The following is a 20,517-nucleotide window of genomic DNA, read 5'->3' on the forward strand; positions in this document are numbered from 1 at the left end:
GTTACTTAGTTGATTTCACGAGGCTGTTTGAACACTCTTCCAACATTCAGACCAAGATTAATATTCTTTGGATGAGCTGGGGATCAAACACAAGACCTCTAAGTTATATGACAATGTTGTCTCATCACAGTATTGGAGCATGAAAGCTGAGTGACTTTGTCACTAGTTTGTTACCAAGGCAGAGACAGTTTGAATACCAGCAAATGCACGTGGGATTTTTGAGATGAAAAATTTCATTCCTGCAGTTCAGATTCTGAATAATGTGGTCCCATAGCTATAATCACATCAACAGTCACATAAACCTATATGTTTGCTTTATGGTTAGTCCACACCAAAGTTAATGAACAATGTTAACAAAAACATTTCTCAAGATGTTAATAAACATTGTGTCCACACCAAATAAACTTTTGTTAACAAACTTCTTTAACATTGTGTCCACACCAAAATATCTGTTTGTGAGGTTACAATGGATAGGGTCAGGAAGAAGAAAATACAGCTGCAGCTTTCATTATTTTAATGAGTGCAATTAGAGAAAAACGCAGATGCAAAGTGTGGCAAAGAAAAATATTGGAAAAGCGTTTATAATTAAGTTTGGAGAGGACACTTAGACCTATGTCAGAACTTTCAATTCATGATGCAGCAGGCTTTCAAAACTTTCTGAGAATGTCCCCACAAGTTTTTCAGTTCTTGTTGACAGTAATTGGGTCTGAAATTGCAAGAAATGATACAAATTTATCGGAATGTCATCTGCATTAATGTTAGGCTAAGTATAACTTGAAGATTCCTAGCGACTGGTGACTCCTACCAAAGAGTGTAAGAGATACTCCTATACTTCGCTTATGTATTTGTATGGTGTATACGAGTTGCTTGCGATTCAACAGTCGATTTCGAAAAATAAAAAATGTATTGTATTTTGCGCTATAAATTTGCATGTTCTAATTGCGTCTTTGCGCATGTGCGAACCGAAATGTTAACGAAAACACGAAATGTTAATGAAAGTTTTAATTCACAAAAGTTAAAGAAATTTTGTTTATCAACATGCTCGAAAAGTTAATGAACACGCTATTTTGTTTATTAACAGACAGAAATGTTCATGAACATTGTTCGTTAACAATGTTTATTAACAAAGTTAACGAAAACATCTTGGTGTGGACGCACCTTTACTTGCCAGTCAAGTTTTCCATTGATTATTTGTTTCCACTTAACTAGGTACAATCTCCACATATATCGCTAGAAGTTTTGAGTTTCAGTTTTACCTGACCAAGTTCTGACTGTAAGTTTATTAATAATTTCCTTCCAAGTTATAAACATGTGTTATTTTCAATTTTCAGGCGTTGGTAATATAACAGCAGCAGCAGAATTTAATTTCTTTTCTGACCCAGAAGCTGCTTACATTGTCATAGAGAACATGAAATGCCCTATAACAATATTCCCTTATGAAGCTGCTTTAAGACATGGGGGAATTCCATACGTAAGTATGCTCTAGTTACTAAATACAAAGTTACTGGAAAATGGGGTAAAAACAATCAATTTTCCAAGTTTTTACTTCAAAATATATATTATTCTGAATTTAAATTTTATGAAAATTTGTTTTTAAAATGTTCAGTCTTTCATCTATTCAACTGTGTATGTTGGAAATATTCAGCACATTAAAATTAACAAGATTTTGAACTTTGATTGGTTTTAAGAGCCGATCAGCAATATATTATGCCCGAATAATAGTTATGCTCTCTTTATTTCTAAATCAAATCAGTGGTTGTCTTAATCCTAATATTCCTCTTTGGCAAAAATTAATAAAATTTTGTTTTTTCTTTCTTTTATACATCTTTTCAGCATGACAACAAAAATTTACCCTGCTCTACCTTAGGTTTCTTACATTCTAAGGAAGTTAAAATTAATGAAATCTTACTTGGAATGAGTGTCATAAGAGAGATGTATTATTTGCAATGTCCAGGAACCTACCGTCCCACTCCCAGAAGTACATTTACTTTTATAATGTAATCAAGAGCAATACACGCCATTTTCCATTGCTGAAGTAGCAACTTCCATTCGTATTGGCCAACATAAAGTCGCATGTGGTGCCATTCCCGTCAGTCATAATAACTAGATTCTGTTACCAACCTAGGCAGAACAAAATCACAAAGCTAGTCTAATCATTACAGGCCAATTGTGTTTCCACAGGAAGCTATAGGCCTAAGGTTGCTTTGCAGCTTCTAATTTGGGGGGCATATCCCCCAGCCCCCCTTTTCTTGTCCCCATCCAGTGGTCTTGTCCAGGCTGTACCCTAATCAGTACAGACTAATGGTCTTGTCCAGGCCCTACCCTAACCAGTATAGACCAATGGTGTTTCCACAGGAAACTAGAGGCCTAAGTCTGCTTTGCTGCTTCTAACTTTGGGCTTACGCCTCCAGACCTCCTTTGCTTGTCCCCATATCACTGGTTTTCCAGGTTTCGTAGCTCAATCTTGTGGGCTTACTTCATAAGTAGAGATGTTGGCAGCCTTGTGCACCGCTGGACTACAACCATCGCGAGAAGACCACGAGATGTAATTAAAGGACAGTCGTTCTGTGCGTACATGTATGCGGTAAAAGTTTGGTAGTGCGGGTGGAAGTATTGATCAACATGACAGTGCTTACAAATTTGATACAGTTTTAGAAACCTGAAATGGCATTACTACAGTAACTTCTAAAATTACAACTAACAAACTAACATTACCTAACTGAACACTTTGTTTAAAGACAGTATTGGAAAGGAACAAACAAGTGTCAAATCAAGTTATTTGTATAGAAAGACAGGAACAAGAAGATGAACACAATGACAGGGCTGCATGGGAAGATGGTGCACAGAAAAAGGAGACATGGTCAAACATAAAAACACAAAAGGACAAGGACAAACTCCACATCTTCACAACTGCCATCTTCAAATAGGTAGGCTCTCTCCTCATTAATCCCAGTTCTACATCCATTTCTTTTCAGCCCCCAACAAGCTCGATTCTGCCTCCTAGATTTATTAGGAGGGCAGGTATCAACACTCATTGAAAAGCCATTTTGAAGATTTGATTTGACACTTGTTTGTTCCTTTCCAGTACTGATATTATTTAACCCATTAGGATCCTTTTCTTCTTTGCATTTGTTCTGTGTTCCTAATCTTTTACCACCAGTACTATTTTCATCTTATGTTTCTTCCCTTTTCCTGTATTTGTCAGCTTCCTTCTTTTGCTACACTTCCACATCAATACTGAAGATCAGTTCAGTGGGCAATGCTGTGAGATCCACGGCTACAAGTTGCTTGCTCGGTAGGGAATGCGGATATATCCACCGATTCTAATTATACTTTTTTCTTCAGTTGCCTGCCTGCAGAGGTTTACTTCTTTTTCAGCAGCGTATTCTGGTTGTGTCTGCCCTCTGATGTGATTTTTTTCAACCATGTTCTCCCAATACTAATGTGTCATCCATGAACTGAATCATAAAGAACGCAACTTACGTCTGGGCAAGAACGACTTAAAGCCTAATAGCCTCATGCTGAAGATTTAGCTTATCGCCTAACTGTCCCTTGGATGCAATAATATTTCTGTAGAGGGGATTTCTGGAGATTATGATACTAAACAGACCTCTCTGATGACACATTAGAACTGTGACTTGATTTATTATCCCTAGTCTTGAGTTCTTCCTTCACGATTGGAGTGTGTGCTTACCAAGAGTTACACAGCATGTATTATCGCATGCATGTGTTCTGTAATACAGGCACAATTCATGATTTCCTTCCAAACTGCAGAGCCCAGGGTCCTAATTGATTCTTTTTCTTATATTTTTTCTACTAACATTTCTAAAAGGAATTACAGGCCTCCACCGTAAGAGGAAGATGATTTACGGGTCATGATAAATGAAATGTTGTAATTTAGTAGGGAGGATAGTGATCTTAGTGAAGTAAGTTCTGCTGAAGGGGAATTTGTAAGTGACAGGAATTTACGTGGAACAAGTACTGCAGGCTTGAATGTACAGTTTTCGGGCCCAGCTGATGCGAATATTAAGCAGTCGCGAAAGAGACAACATGTGTTCGATTCCAGTTCAAGTAGCGATCATGACACTGGCAGTGGTGATGATAATACTGATAATATTACAACCATTGCAACTTCGTCGGCTTAGACTGAAAATTGACAAAGAAGGTCCTGCTTTGATCCAAAATTCCATCATGATGTAATGGGAGAGTTTTTAGAGAAAATAAAACCGAGCAAAATATTTGAATTATTTTTTTGATGACGAGATATGCCAGCAAGAAGTACAGCTCTGCCAACTACAAGGTGGACTCCGAGAAGCTGGCCCCTTTCATCAAGAAGTACCTGAAATCTACAGTGGCTAACATATTATTATTATTATTATTATTATTATTATTATTATTATTATTATTATTATTATTATTGATGATGCTGATGATGGTGCTTGTTGTTTAAAGGGGCCTAACATCGGCCCCATTATTATTATTATTATTATTATTATTATTATTATTATTATTAGCGTATGGCAAGGAAATTATATACAGTACATAATATACAATATATACACAATAACAAAAAAACATTGATTCACTTCAGGCATTAGTGTTTTCTGTTATATCTGAATGTCCAACTTTTCAATCCACTGTAGGGCTTCCGCTGTTGGAGATAGGAGGTCTTCCATTCTACCTGGATAAGCCTGTAGTTGACACTCACTCACAATGTGGGGAATAGTCTGGTGAGAGGCTCCACAGTCACATTCTGGAGATGGTACAAAGTTCCACTTGTAGAGAGAATCCCTGCACCTTCCATGACCTGTCCTGATCCTGTTCAGTTCTGAACCACATTGCACATGGCAGTTGGAATCCATTTGCAATTTTTCCCCCTCTGAAGATGTTATGCAGGGGCAAGTCAGGATAGTTATTTCAGTGGCCTTTCCACTCCTCCAAAGCATTGAAGTTGATGGACGTCTTCAGAGCAGCATCACAAACGGGTGGATGTCGTGATTTCAGTCTTTGGAAACTAAGAGCTGATATGTCATTTAGAACAGGTAGCAGAGGATTCTTGCAGATCTTGTTGTACTCTCGAACAAGAGCACTGGATCTTTGTAAGTCAGGTGGCATTATTCCAGACAACAGTGGGAGCCAGTGAACTGGAGTTGATCTGATGGTGCCAGATATAAGACGCATGCTGGTATTTAATTTTTGGTCAATATACTTTGTATACGGGCTATTAATCTACACTGGAGCGCAATAGTCAGCAGCAAAGAAAACCAGTGCTAAGGCTGAAGAGCGCAGGATGTTTGCATTAAATCCCCAAGTAGTACCAGTTAGCTTCTGAATAATATTGTTTCGGGTTTTCAGTTTCTTCGACAAGTTCAAAAGATGTTGCTTGAATGATAAAGTCCGGTCCAAGGTAACACCGAGATATTTTGGATACCTGTTGTGATTAAGTACTCAAGTACTCTTGTGATATTTAGTTTTAAGTTAGCAAGCTGATTACTCAAATGTAAGCAAGAAATCTCCGTCTTGGCTGTACTGGGTCTGAGTCTCCATTTCCTGAAATATTCGGCCAATGTGGATAAGTCCTGAGTCAAAATGTCTTCAGTTTTCTCAAAGATCTTGTGTTGTGTGGCCAGGGTCAAGTCATCAGCATAGCAGAACTTTCTGGATATTGTTTCTGGAAGATCAGAAATGTACAGATTAAACAGTAGTGGCGATAAAACTGATCCTTGGGGCAAACCATTATGCAGTTTTCTCACTGAGCTTTTCTTTTCACCTAAACAGACCTGGAATTTCCTGTCACTGATCATGTTAATAAGCTGTGCGATCGTTCTGCAGAGTATACCTCTGAGTAATTTATAAATCAATCCCTCCTTCCATACAGTATCAAAGGCAGCAGTGAGATCCACAAAGACAGCAGATTTTTTTAAGCTTTTGCTGGTATCCAGCCTCACTGTAAGATGTTAATTAAAGTACTTGATCGCAGCAGTTTCGGTTAGGTCTGAAGCCTGCCTGATCCATAGGAATGAGTTTTAAAATGGTTGATCCATTTCCATTGTAGAACATAGCTGAACAGACAAAAGATGCCAGGCAAAAAATCGCACCTAAATCCCAGTTTAGTAAGATGAAGCGAAGGAGTCGAGATCAAGACGGAGTCCAGACAAATAAGGACAAAATATGGCTTCTTATGTGCATACTGTTGCCGCATGTGATTGTACAGAAACCTAAATTAGAACATTATATTTCTTGCAATCGCTTGTTGACTATGCCTACTTTCTATGAGCTGATGACAGAGAAGAGATTTTTCCTTGCCGGCCTGAGTGGCTCAGATGGCCTTCTGACTCCAACTTGGCAGGTTCGATCCTGGCTCAATCCAGTGGTATTTAAAGGTGCTCAAATACATCAGCCTTGCGTTGGTAAATTTACTGGCAAATAAAAGAACTCCTGCAGGTATAAATTTCAGCATGTTGCCATCTCTGAAAACCATAAAAGCAGTTAGTGGGACATAAAGCCAATAACATTATTATTATTTCTCCATAGCTTTTTACATTTCTCTGACAATGAGGTGTATATTGGACAAATTCTTCCCAAAGTATACAAGACCACTGGGTGGCAAAATTTTTGGAAACTTATACCCCTGATGTCAAAGTGTCATATGATGAGAACCTCTTGTTATGGAAAGAGTGGCTAGGGTGGAAAGTTCACATACCAAGGAAACTATCACATTTAGGAATGGAATCATACAAATTATACAAAGCCGGGACAAGGTATGTAACATGATCTCCTTCCGTGTGTATCATAATGGACAGCTGCAAAAAGACATAACACTGTGAAGACTGTAAATACTGTAAATATTACCTGTAGAGTAGTGTAACATAGTCCGTGTGTGTCACTTATGAATTGTAGGTACATAAACTGGATCCCTCAAAAGCACTAACCAACATAACTGAAAATTTTGTGAGTATTATAATTGATTCCATTATAAATATTTTAAGAACATGTAAACTTTGTAAATCTACAATTTACATACATACATACATACATACATACATACATACATTATCATTATAGACTGTTATGCCTTTCAGCGTTCAGTCTGCAAGCCTCTGTGAATTTACTAAACGCCGCCACAATCCTCGATTTGCAACTAGTGTTGTGGCCTCATTTAGTTCTATACCTCTTATCTTTAAATCGTTAGAAACCGAGTCTAACCATCGTCGTCTTGGTCTACCTTTATTTCTCTTACCCTCCATAGCAGAGTCCATTATTCTCCTAGGTAACCTATCCTCCTCCATTCGCCACACATGACCCCACCACCGAAGCCGGTTTATGCGTACAGCTTCATCCGTCAAGTTCATTCCTAAATTAGCCTTTATCTTCTCATTCCGAGTACCCTCCTGCCATTGTTGCCACCTGTTTGTACCAGCAATCATTCTCGCTACTTTCATGTCTGTTACTTCTAACTTATGAATAAGATATCCTGAGTCCACCCAGCTTTCGCTACCATAAAGCAAAGTTGGTCTGAAAACAGACCGATGTAATGACAGTTTCATCTGGGAGCTGACTTCCTTCTTACAGAATACTGTTGATCGCAACTGCGAGCTCACTGGATTAGGTTTATGACATCTCGATTCAATCTCACTTACTATATTACCATCCTGGGAGAACGCACAACCTAAATACTTGAAATTATCAACCTGCTCTAGCTTTGTATCACCAATCTGACATTCAGTTCTGTTGAATTTCTTATCTACTGACATCAATTTAGTCTTCGAGAGGCTAATTTTCATACCATACTCATTGCACCTATTTTCAAGTTCCAAGATATTAGACTGCCGGCTTTCGGCACAATCTGCCATTAAGACCAAGTCGTCAGCATAGGCCAGATTGCTTATTACATTTCCACCTAACTCAATCCCTCCGTGCCATTTTATACCTTTCAGCAGATGATCCATGTAAACTACGAACAGCAAAGGTGAAAGATTACAGCCTTGTCTAACCCCTGTAAGTACCCTGAACCAAGAACTCATTCCACCATCAATTCTCACTGAAGCCCAATTGTCAACATAAATACCTTTGATTGATTTTAATAATCTACCTTTTATTCCATAGTCCCCCAGTATGGTGAACATCTTTTCCCTCGGTACCCTGTCATATGCTTTCTCTAGATCTACGAAACATAAACACAACTGCCTATTCCTCTCGTAGCATTTTTCAATTACCTGGCGCATACTGAAAATCTGATCCTGACAGCCTCTCTGTGGTCTGAAACCACACTGGTTTTCATCCAACTTCCTCTCAATGACTGATTGCACCCTCCCTTCCAAGATGCCAGTGAATACTTTGCCTGGTATACTAATCAATGAGATACCTCGATAGTTGTTGCAATCCTTCCTATTCCCTTGCTTATAGACAGGTGCAATTACTGCTTTTGTCCAATCTGAAGGTACCTTACCAACACTTCATGCTAATTTTACTACTCAATGAAGCCATTTCATCCGTGCCTTCCCACTATACTTCACCATTTCAGGTCTAATTTCATCTATTCCTGCTGCCTTATGAGAATGGAGTTTATTTACCATCCTTTCCACTTCCTCAAGCATAATTTCACCCAACATCATTTTCCTCCTCCTCATGAGCTTGGCTGTTCGCAACACCACCAGGATGATTTCCTTTTACATTGAGAAGATGTTCAAAATATTCCCTCCACCTCTCCAGTGATTCCCTAGGATCTATTATGAGTTCACCTGAATTACTCAAAACACTGTTCATTTCCTTTTTCCCTCCCTTCCTAAGATTCTTTATTACTGTCCAGAAAGGTTTCCCTGCTGCTTGACTTGGCCTTTCCAGGTTGTTACCAAAATCTTCCAATGACTTCTTTTTGGATTCAACAACTATTTGTTTCGCTCTCTTTCTTTGATCTACATACAATTCCCTGTCTGCCTCGGCCCTTGTTTGGAGCCATTTCTGATAAGCCTTCTTTTTACGTTTACAAGCTGCTCTCACTTCATCATTCCACCAAGATGTTCGCCTTTTCCCATCTTTACACACAGTTATTCCTAGGCATTCCCTTGCTGTTTCTATTACAGCATCCCTGTACACCACCCATTCACTTTCTATATCCTGAATCTGCTTACTGTCTACTGTTTGAAACTTCTCACTAATCATATTCATGTACTTCTGTCTAATTTCCTCGTCCTGGAGATTTTCTACCCTTATTCGTTTGCAGACAGATTTCACTTTCTCTACCCTAGGCCTAGAGATACTTAGTTCACTACAGATGAGATAGTGGTCTGTATCATCGAAAAATCCGCGGAAAACTCGTACATTGCTAACAGATTTCCTGAATTCGAAGTCTGTTAAGATATAGTCTATTATGGATCTGGTACCCCTAGCCTCCCATGTGTAGTGGTGAATAGCCTTATGCTTGAAGAATGTATTCGTAACAGCTAAACCCATACTAGCACAGAAGTCCAGCAAACGCTTCCCATTCCCATTAGCTTCCATATCTTCCCCACATTTACCAATCACCCTTTCATATCCTTCAGTTCTATTCCCAACTCTCGCACTGAAATCGCCCATTAGCACTATTCTATCTTTGCTGTTGACCCTGACCACGATGTCACTCAAAGCTTCATAAAACTTGTCGACTTCATCCTCATCTGCGCCCTCACATGGTGAATACACGCACAAAATTCTAGTCCTAATTCCTCCAACTGAAAAATCTACCCACATCATTCGCTCATTTATGTGCCTAACAGAAACTATGTTGCGTGCAACGGTATTCCTGATAAAGAGCCCTACCCCAGACTCTGCCCTTCCCTTTCTAACACCCGTCAAGTACACTTTATAATCTCCTATCTCTTCCTCATTATCTCCCCTTACCCGAATATCACTTATTCCTAGCACATCCAGATGCATCCTCTTTGCTGACTCCACCAGTTCTACTTTCTTTCTTCCATAAGCCCCATTAATATTGATAGCTCCCCATCGAATTCGAATTCGTTCGCCAAGTTGTTTCCAAGGAGTCCCTCGCCTGTCAAATGGGAGTGGGACTCCGTTACTCCCATAGGTCTGAGGCTTGCTTAAAATGTTCTGAGCTCGGTAAATTCATGAAGCAGGATGCTACCCTACTTGCACATAGTCCAAGTGAGGATCTCTCCTCTAACGAGTTATTGACCACCGGTGAATTTTATAGTCCTAGCCCCCCGAGCACAAGGAGGGCCATGACCCAGAATATGTCCGAGATGCCCACTCCCATTCCTTAGCAACTGGTATCCCGACTCTCAGGACCACTTACTAGGCCACTCAGCCGTTGCCCATGGTTCATGAACTAGGACGTGACTACAGTAACCCACAAACGTGAACCATTACAATTTACATGTTTACATGTACAGAAAAATGTATTTCTAAGCAGAGATTGTTATTAAACTGCTTTATATATATATTTAGGTATAAGTTACTGTACAAACAAAAACCAGAGTTTTTCTATTAGAAAGAAACAAGCTCGATATCGCAGTGTGAAAGCACTTAGTATGTTCTTGCACAAAGTATTGAAAAATTAAAATAGTAGTATTTCTCAACAATTAAATACACTATATTCAAGTAAATATTTCTCTTAGGTCCTTTCTATAGTTCATTTCAGTCTATAAGATTGCTCTTAAGCAAGTAATTAAATATTTTCTTCAATCAGGGAAATCGCTCCCTACATGGGAGTGAGCCGGTGTATACCAAGCTCCCCACTTTTCTTTTTTAATGCTGTTTGTTCGGGGCGTCAACCTAGAAAGATCTTGTGCCCCTACTTGCACCATATGTGAGGAACCTGCGTGTATATTGTAAATGGCAGAATTGTAGTGTTGAATGTAAGGAAAGGAACGTTAAGGACGACACAAACACCCAGTCCCCAGGCCAGGGATATTAATCATTTACAATTAAAATCTCCTGACCCGGCCGGGAATCGAACCCAGGGCTGCTGGGTGACTGGCGGACACGTTGTCCCCTACACTGTGGGGCTGGACAAGTACCCCGCTTAAGGGGTTAATGAATGTTAATGCCTGCCCTCTTGATGAAACTGGGAAGCAGAAACAATCTCACTGGGGGCTGAAAAGAAATAGATGTAGAACTGAGCTTGATGAGGAGAGAGTCTGTCTATTTGAAGACAGTACTGTATGAAGATGTGAAGATTCTCCATGTGTTTTATGTTTGTCTATGTCTCCCCTTTCTATGCTCCCTCTTCCCACACAGTCCTATCATTGTGTTTCTATTTTGTGTTCCTTTTCTTGTTCCTCTCTCCCTCTCTACATATGACTTGACTCCTTTTTAAAGAAGTGATTATGAACTTTTGAGACTTGGAAGACAAAAAGTATCCCAAGTTGCACAGGACTGTTTTCTTCTACTACTCCACTTGGAATTCACTGAAACCCAAGAAAATATACCTATCTGCCATGCCTAATATCCCTCCCCTTCTACTCTTTACAATTTTGATCCTTTTTTGCCACATTTGAACAGACCAGCTGCATCTCTTCTTCCAATGTTAAAACCAGTTGCCTTCCAATGGTGAATTTATATTATCCTTTTAAGGTGCTGTTCAGTGTTTGGCCACCCAAATCTTAACCTTCCAGCCTTTAAATCCAAGACTGCATTTTCCAGGTATTCTGGATTGTAACTCTTCTTTGCTCCGGGATCCCCATCTCTTTCTTATAATCTGGAATGAAGAAAATCCACAGCCGGTTTCCAGTCATTTGACCGGGTCAGGAATGGAATGAATGAAGCCCCCATCTAGCGGTGAGGATTGGAATTGTGCCAGCTGACAAAGCCTGTCGCACTCCTCTGGGACAATGATTAATGATTGACAGATGGAATGAAATTATATTGGAGAGTGTTGCTGGAATGAAAGATGACAGGAAAAACCGGAGTACCCGGAGAAAAACCTGTCCCGCCTCTGCTTTGTCCAGCACAAATCTCACATGGAGTGACCGGGATTTGAACCACGGAACCCAGCGATGAGAGGCCGGTGTACTGCCACTTGGGCCATGGAGGCTCCTCTTATAATGTGGCATGAGAGGTTTTACCCTACAAAATGAGATGTTTACATTTTCACTCTTTTATCTCTCAAAAAAAAAGCTTCCTTTCAAGTATTAATTATTTTGTAAAAACATAACGACTAATGATAGTCCTTCTTATGTGCTCAGATCAAAATTAGCTGCTAAATCACACCCATTAATAGTGCATACTACGTTTCTTTCCTGACATCAGCATTTCAATTGAAATTGATATCTCAGCTTGTGAATGGCATGCTGGGTCTGCTCATTGTTCCAGAATTGCTCCTCTGGGATTACAGACCACAAATGTAGCAATGAGAGCTTTGCCACAAATTTGTGTTGCACAGAAATGCAGGAAATTTAAAAATGTGCAACGGTGATCGGTTTTACCCCACTTTACGGTACCTTCTTTATATGATGTAGATGTTGATTCCCACAGGGAACCCAAAATATTTGTCCCGAATGAGTGAATCCATAATACCAATATAATGGTCCATTATTGGACATTATAAATTTTCCAGCTAACTCATTCTTGGTTGCCTGCGTTTCGCCCTCGTGTGCCAAGTTGGGCTCGTCAGTTGGGACCTAGCACACCACCCAAGACGCAAGGCTAGTGCATACCGTGGAGGCCACTGCATAGGCTATTTGAAGCCACCAGCAGTGCCAATGCACTATGAGAGCTATGTCTCATTTCCAAAAATAGATGCCTGCCTGGCCATCAAATGATGTAGATGTTGATTCCCACAGGAATGAGTTAGGTGGAAAATTTATAATGTCCAATAACGGACCATTATATTGGTATTACCTTCTTTATAGTTAACATCCTTTATATAGTGACAGTAACAATTACAAGGAATTTTATTGACTGAACTTCTGTCAACAGTAAATAATCTCCCTCTGTGGATCAGTGGCAGTGTATCATCCTCCAAACTAAGCAGAGGTTGTTGAATGTGTGAAGGGAAGAAGAAAAGCCATTCGACTCTTCATGTTGGCATGTAAAAGATCTCTGGTGACACATTCGGTATTTACTGAACAAAATTATATTAAACTCAGCCATAGATTGCCCAATACAGATCCATTTATTATAAGCTATTTCATTTTTGTTCTGTATTGAAGTGCAATTATAAGAAATAAATTGACAAGAGGGTCCACCTTTTCAGTACAATATATCAAGTAAGTGATATTACATCAGTCTTGGGACTAGTTTCAGCCACTTAGTAGCACTGACAAGTCATTGCTTGTCCCTACCCACTCCTTTGTTACATAGCCTGCCTGCTTCCTCCAGCAAGTCAGTGCTTGTTCCACATCAGGTATTAGAGATTTACTTCTTTCCCTGAGGTCCTAAGTGAACTTAAAGACATCATATCATTACAAAAAGATCATAACCATAAATTTTGTTATTATATGTAATTGAATGTTATAATTATTCCTGCAACATTGTCTTTGTCTGTTATACATATGTTTTAGTTATCACATAATCTGTTTAATTTTATTTGGCTGAAGATGGCCACTAGGTGGCTGAAACTAGTCATAAATTGTACCAGAGTCAACCACTGTCACTTTGGTCTCTCTTTAGAGCACTCGTCTTATCCTCCATAGCTGAGTTCATTATTCTGCTTGGTAACCTATGCTCCTCCATTCACCTCACATGACCCCATTACCAAAGCTGGTTTATAGGTACAGTTTCATCCATCAAGTTCATTCCTAATATAGCCTTTCTCATTGTTGACAGTCCTGAAAATGGTTTTCTGTGGTTTCCCATTTTCATAGCAGGAAAATACTGGAGCTGTAGCTTAATTAAGACCATGCCCACTACATTCCCAATCCTAGACCTTTCCCATCCTTGTGTCACCGAAAAACTTTGGTGTTAGTGTGGCGATAAACAACTAGCACAGAACTGTTATCTCCTGATTGTAAGTATCCTCCTGCCATTGTTCCACCTGTTCATGCCTATAATCATTCTCCCTACTTTCATGTTCATTTCTTCCATATCATGAGTCCACCCGACCTTTACTCCCATACAGTCTGAAAACAGACCAATGTAAAAGTAGTTTCATCTGTGAGCTGACTTCTTTCTCACAAAATATTGTTGATCGTAACTGCAAGCTCCCTGTATTAGCTTGCTGCACCTTGATTCAAATTTGCCTAGTATACTACCATCTTGGGAAATACACATCCTAAATATATGAAGTGACCCACCAGTCCAAGTTTCGTATTGCCTTACGAGCATTCATCTCTCTTAGGTTTCTCCCTACTGACATTGCTTTAGTCTTGGAAACATTAATGTTCATATCATTGTTGTTGCAGCACCCTTTCAAGCTCCAAGATATTACATTGCAGGTTTTCGGCACGGTCTGCCATTAAGATCAAGTTATAGGCATACCGGTAGACCAAACTGCTTACTATATTTCCACCCAACTCTATTCCTCTCTGTCTACCTCTGTAGCATAATGGTTAACACTATTAGCAGCCACCCACAGAGGCCCACATCTGATTCTCGGTACTGCCAGAGATTTAAGAATGACAGCCAATGCTCCCTAATAGTCATTATAAATACCTTTGATTACCTGTAATAATCTGCCCATAATCCTATAATTCCCTAGAACAGCTAATGTATTTCCTTTTCATACTCTGTTGTATGCATTCTCTAAATCAATGAAACATAAACAGAACTGTCTATTCCTTCCTTAACATTTTTAGTTACTTGTCACATACTGAAAATCTGGTCTTGACAGCCCCTCTGTGGTCTGAAAACATACTGGATTTCATTGAACATACTCTCAACTATTAATCACATCCTCTTTTCCAAAATACCTGTGGGCACATTGCTTGGTATACAGATCAATGGAATACTTTGATCACTTTTATTTTTTTACAATTTGCTTTACATCACACTGGCACAAATAGGTCTTATGGCGACGATGGGATAGAAAAGGGCTAGGAATGGGAAGGAAGTAGCTGCTGCCTTAAGGTACACCCGCAGCATTTGCCATGTAAAAATGGGAAACCACGGAAAACCATCTTAAGGGCTGCGGACAGTGGGGTTCGAACCCACTATCTCCCAAATCCAAACTCACAGCTGCGTGCCCCTAACCGCATGGCCAACTTGCTTGGTAGTTTTCATTATTTAACATATCATTTCGGCCTCTCAGGACCACGGTTAACAATCGTCGGCCTTTCTGGATTTCCAGTACTCCATCTTGATGGAGAATGCAGTGCTTAGCTCTTCGGGACACTTTGCACCTGGTCGTCTTCTCATCCTTTCTGGAAGATCTTTTTTCCTGTGTACCCAGGTCCTGAACTTGCATCCTCCTCGAACCAATTCCTCAGTGACAATGCTAAACCTCCTTCACTGCAGTTGCCCATGGAGTGCTATATTTCCAAGTCATGAGAAGATCAAGAATTCATTGAGATATTCTGGTATTAGGCATTTGTGAAAGATGACCATAAAACATGTGACAGCAATTTGTCATAACAAGTGAGAGCTTTCAGATTTAGAGTACAGATATGCATTTGACCTCAGGTGATATTCACCCTCTGAATTTTTACATGAGGAAGGATATTTAGTAGGAACTTCCTCTCTTTCATTTGGATCCTATCTATCTCATAGTGATGAGTGAGGGCCAAGCATTCAGCCGGTATAAGCCTTCAGAACATACTTCTGTGGTGTAGTTGCAGTATGTGACCTGCTATGAGATCAATCTGCACTGATAAGTTGGTTTGCAGAGGTGAAAAGCTGTTCCCATGAATTTAGCTCATTATTTCAGGGCTTCTATCTCCGAGTCATTAAAGGAAATGATCTCTCGAAGATACTTAAAATGAATGCAACATTTCATTTTTCCATATTTTATAACTGGAAAGGCAGTGGTATTATGATGATCGGGCCAATCAGCATGACGTGTTGCATGCAAGTTCTGGGAAAGGATTCTTTCTGATTATATTAGGTATGTTTGCAAAATTGCTAACTGGTTTAATAGAAGGCAGTTCAGATTTTGGAAAAGTTATTCCAGTGAGGCTCAACTTGTCAGATACCAGCAAGATAATAGCAGATATTTTAGATTCAGGAGGTGAAATGGACTGTAATGCTGTTGACCTACCCAAGGCTTTTGATAGGGTAGATTAAGGGATACTACAGCTGCCTCTGTGGATCCGTGGTAGAGTGTCGGCCTCTGGATCCCAAGATAGCGGGTTCAAACCCGGCAGGGGTAGTCGGATTTTTGAAGGGTGGAAAAAAATCCATTCGATACTCCATGTCGTACGATGTCAGCATGTAAAAGATCTCTGGTGACACATTTGGTGTTTACGCGACAAAATTCATTAAATCAGCCATAGACGCCCAAGAGAGATCCGGTTTACTCTGTCTGCCATCTAGTGGGCCTAGAGTAAAACGGAACGTCGAAATTGACGAGCAGACAGCCAGATGGCATCAAATCGAAATGTCTGCACACGGTAGCTGAGGCCATACGATTATTATTATTTATTAAGGGATACTACTGATGAAAATAAGGGCTATTGGACTAGACTGAAGAATGACTGAATGGGTGGTTAAATTTCTAAAATTTGTATCATGTGCCCAGAAGAAATAAAGTTACCTCATTTTCTCTAAAAGAAACATTTTCTCCACCAATCCGATTGCACCATCATTCTTAACATAACACAAAGAGCATTCCTGAATTTTTGTCGGTATAGTTCTGTTACACTCTGTATACATCCGATACAAGGTATCTGTCATGCAGTTAAACTACTAGAAGAATATTAGAACAGACTTGTTTTGTTATATTATAAGTACTAAAATAATTTTTCCTCGATCCAACATTCATTCATTTGGCATGTGACGATAAGTTACGCATATATCTACAAATATATACATATGTACAAGAATAAGAAACAGGAAACTTATGGAATCATATCAAATTTAAATGTCTAGTTCCTTGACCCACTGTTGAGCCTCAGATGTTGGTTCCAGAAAGTTACTCCAACTACTGGGATAGCACCACAACTTGCACTCATTCACAATGTGGAGAACTGTTTGCCATGGGTACCACAGTCACATTCTGAAAGACCGTACCCGACCAATGAAATAGAATCTTAACTGGTAAATATACTTCACGTAGAGTTCTCACACATGGCAGCTCTTCATTTGAAAACTCAGTAATCCAGGCTTTTAGCTCTTTGCTTTCCAGCTTTTCCAGAGATATATTTGCTTTGGCAAATACTTCAACTGTGCATTTCGGGAAGTTATCTCTGGAAATTTTTTGTTCTTTACAACCATCTAACTGTGTAAGCACAGAAGATTGCTTTCTTTGATAAGTACTAGCAGCAGGGGTTGAACTTTTGTTATCGTGTCGCTTACCCACGTGTTTTTCAGATTTAACATGTTTCACAATACTGTCATTTTTTTCGCACCCAACTCGGCAATTACAGTACTTGCAAAACACTGTCGCTGAATCTGAGGCATATAAACCATCCTTTGCACATTGCTGAGCCCTTTCATGTGCAGTTTTTGTCATGCGCCCCATAACCTAAATGATCGCTCGACTTTCTACTCTTCACTAGTTTCAATTTTGAACAACAGGAAAACAACGCTGCGTCTGTCTCGTTATTTCCATGACACTCGATTTATATTTCGGTAATAATCAATACAGATCTTATTCCCCTTGTTATTCCCATTGTAAATATTGATTAAAGTCAGCAAGCAGCAATCGATCGGCTACTTTTCTTCATCGATCGTTACAGTCAAAACATTTATGCATCATATTTTGAGTATTTCTGACGATTTAGCCAAAATATGTTGTTTTCGCCAGTAAAATAGTACATTTTCACAGAATTCGCACCAAAATCGCATATTCATACTAATTTCGCATTCTGGGTCACAATTTGCATTTTGTCGCACTTCTATTTATGCGTAAAGATGATTTTATTCCATGTTAGAATTACCGTAGGCTTGGATTCAGCACAAGATTCAAAAATTTGCATTTATTGCAAATGTGATTTTTTCAGGTCCCTATTCATTAGGTATAATTTTTACTACTTCTCCATGCAATTTGACAGTTTTATTTTGATTTTTCTTGATTCAGTAATTACCTTCAAGTTAATGTAGTGAATATATAGTCGCTCAAAAAAAGATTGAGCGTACGGCATTGTATGTTCCTTGCATTTAATATTTTATCAGACTTAATTTTAATTATTATTATTCACCTCCCATATACACTAAAGTCCCGTTAATCTGAACTCCGTTAATCCCAAAGTCCAGTTAATCCGAACTGAAATATTCCATTTTTTATAAACATATCATAGAATGAAGATTTACTTGCATTTTATTAGTATTGCTTTACTAGAATAACTTAATGTAAACATAATTACACATCATAAACCATCAATCACTGGTTGTTTATCTTTACAAAATCTGTTAGTTTCTTTTGCCATAGTGATTGGAACCTGCTATGTGTAGATTTACTGGCATGTAAAAGAACTCCTGCGGGAGAAAATCCCGGCATCTATATTATTAGAAAATATTTTCCGGTTAATCCAAAAATTTTGTAATCAGAACAGACTCCTGTCCCAATTAGTACTGATTAATGAGAGACGACTGTAGATACAAACCATGTGTATACCCACTACAAACATATCAATAAGTTGAATTCGTCATGAGAAAAAAGTACCTGCGAGGAACGTAAACGATACCGTCCTCATTATTTTTTTCTTTTCTTTTTTAACAATTGTACATGTTTCTGTCACACATTTCTATTCTACTACATTCTGTGAAACACAGATTTTGGAAAATGTGCAAATAATGAAGAAAGCCATGTTGCTCATACATGAAACAGGTACGAGTTGTGAAATGGAAGTGGTATGCCAATTCTATCTACTGTACCAGCATATGAAGACTCTTGAAATTGTCAACATGGCTGGGTGGGAACAATGCCTAAAAGCTATCTGTTGCACAGATTGTTGTAGATGATTCAAATTCTATAATCTATATATATAAAATAGGAGTTTTTTCTGTACATTGCTCAGAATTTAAAAACGATGGTATTTCTGTATCGGTCGTGTCCATAGTAGCAAGGAAATGCACTTTTTAATTTTCCGTAATTTCTGTCTGTATGTATGTATATATGCATCATGAGAAAACGGCTGAAGAGAAATGAATGAAAATCGGTATGTAAAGTTGGGAAATAAGTTGCTACAATCTAGGCCATAAATAATCTCATTCACGCTGAGAGAAATGGTAGTTTAGGGGAAGGCCTAAAATTTATTTCTCAAATATTTATGTTATTATTGGTCCTATCTTAATAAAAATCGGTATTCAAAGTTGGGAAATAAGTCGCTACAATCTAGGCCATAAATAATTTTATTCACGCTCAGTGGAATGGTAGTTTAGGGGAAGGCCTAAATTTTAATTCTCATATATTTGTGTTATTAGAGGTCCTATCGACAAATACTACATTACTAAAGTTATATAGTATTAAATTTTTGATCATTTATGTCTTATATGTTTTTACCGTACGGTACCGGCTACGATAACAGAGATATTCATGAATTTGGACTTTCGTTGTTAAGTACATATCAGCGCCAAGTCACGAGAAAATGAGTGGACAAAATTTAATGAAAATTGTTATGTAAAGTTGGGGAATAAGGAACTACAGTCTACGCCAAAAATAATTTCGTAAGACGCCCTAATATCACAGAGTCTAAAGAACACTTAAGTGTGAAGGCCTACAATACAGAGAGCTCATAACATTGAAAAACAACATTACATTGGCCATTGTTTGTTGTGATGTGCTTTGTGTCTTCCGTTGCCAATCATGTCCGATAGATGGGATTACTGCTGTATACCGAGTATTTTTTTAATTTGCTTTACGTCACACCGACACAGATAGGTATTATGGGGACGATGGGATAAGAAAGGGCTAGGAGTGGAAAGGAAGCGGTTCTGGTGTTAATTACGGTACAGCCCCAGCATTTGCCTGGTGTGAAAATGGGAGAGCACAGAAAACCATCTTCAGGGCTGTCGACAGTGGTTTTTGAACCCACTACCTCCCGAATGCAAACTCACAGCTGCGTGCCCCTAACCACATGGCCAACTCGCCCGGTCGTACCGAGTATAACAGCCTGTCTGAATATTGACGGGAAGTAGCTAGGGAGTTAGATAAACTTTCTTCTTAAGCATGCCATTCCTCTGGTTCATACATTTTCTGATACTAATGGTACGTAACAAATTGGTTCATCACAGCATTCGAGCTATTCAGTCCCTACCCTGAGGCACTGATTGGAATGAGCAGTGTGTATATTTAATGGAACAATGGCAGAGGAGTGTTCTCGGCTGTCTGCGGCCTGGTCATTCCAGCACTGGAACTTTGGACTGTTAGATCGGTATCATAGTACTGTTCATTAAAAGTGAGAAAATGTGCGGTTTTTCATTTGAGCGAGTATTTTATATGATGACATTGCTTTTATTCCCTACATTCCTACTGACGTTTTT

The 20,517-nt window shown here is 39.0% G+C and overlaps 1 protein-coding gene across 1 annotated transcript in view; it reads left to right on the top strand.

The window, feature by feature from the left end:
• The window catches only part of LOC136864661 (nucleoside hydrolase), a 108,737-nt gene that overhangs the window by 78,193 nt on the left and 10,027 nt on the right, over positions 1 to 20,517 (top strand). The window contains exon 5 of the mRNA XM_067141954.2: positions 1,332 to 1,471. Within this exon, the coding sequence (XP_066998055.2) occupies positions 1,332 to 1,471 (140 nt within the window). The remainder of the gene's footprint in view (positions 1 to 1,331; positions 1,472 to 20,517) is intronic.

The sequence above is a fragment of the Anabrus simplex genome, chromosome 2, assembly GCF_040414725.1.
Source record: "Anabrus simplex isolate iqAnaSimp1 chromosome 2, ASM4041472v1, whole genome shotgun sequence".
In the NCBI taxonomy this organism is placed as follows: domain Eukaryota; kingdom Metazoa; phylum Arthropoda; class Insecta; order Orthoptera; family Tettigoniidae; genus Anabrus; species Anabrus simplex.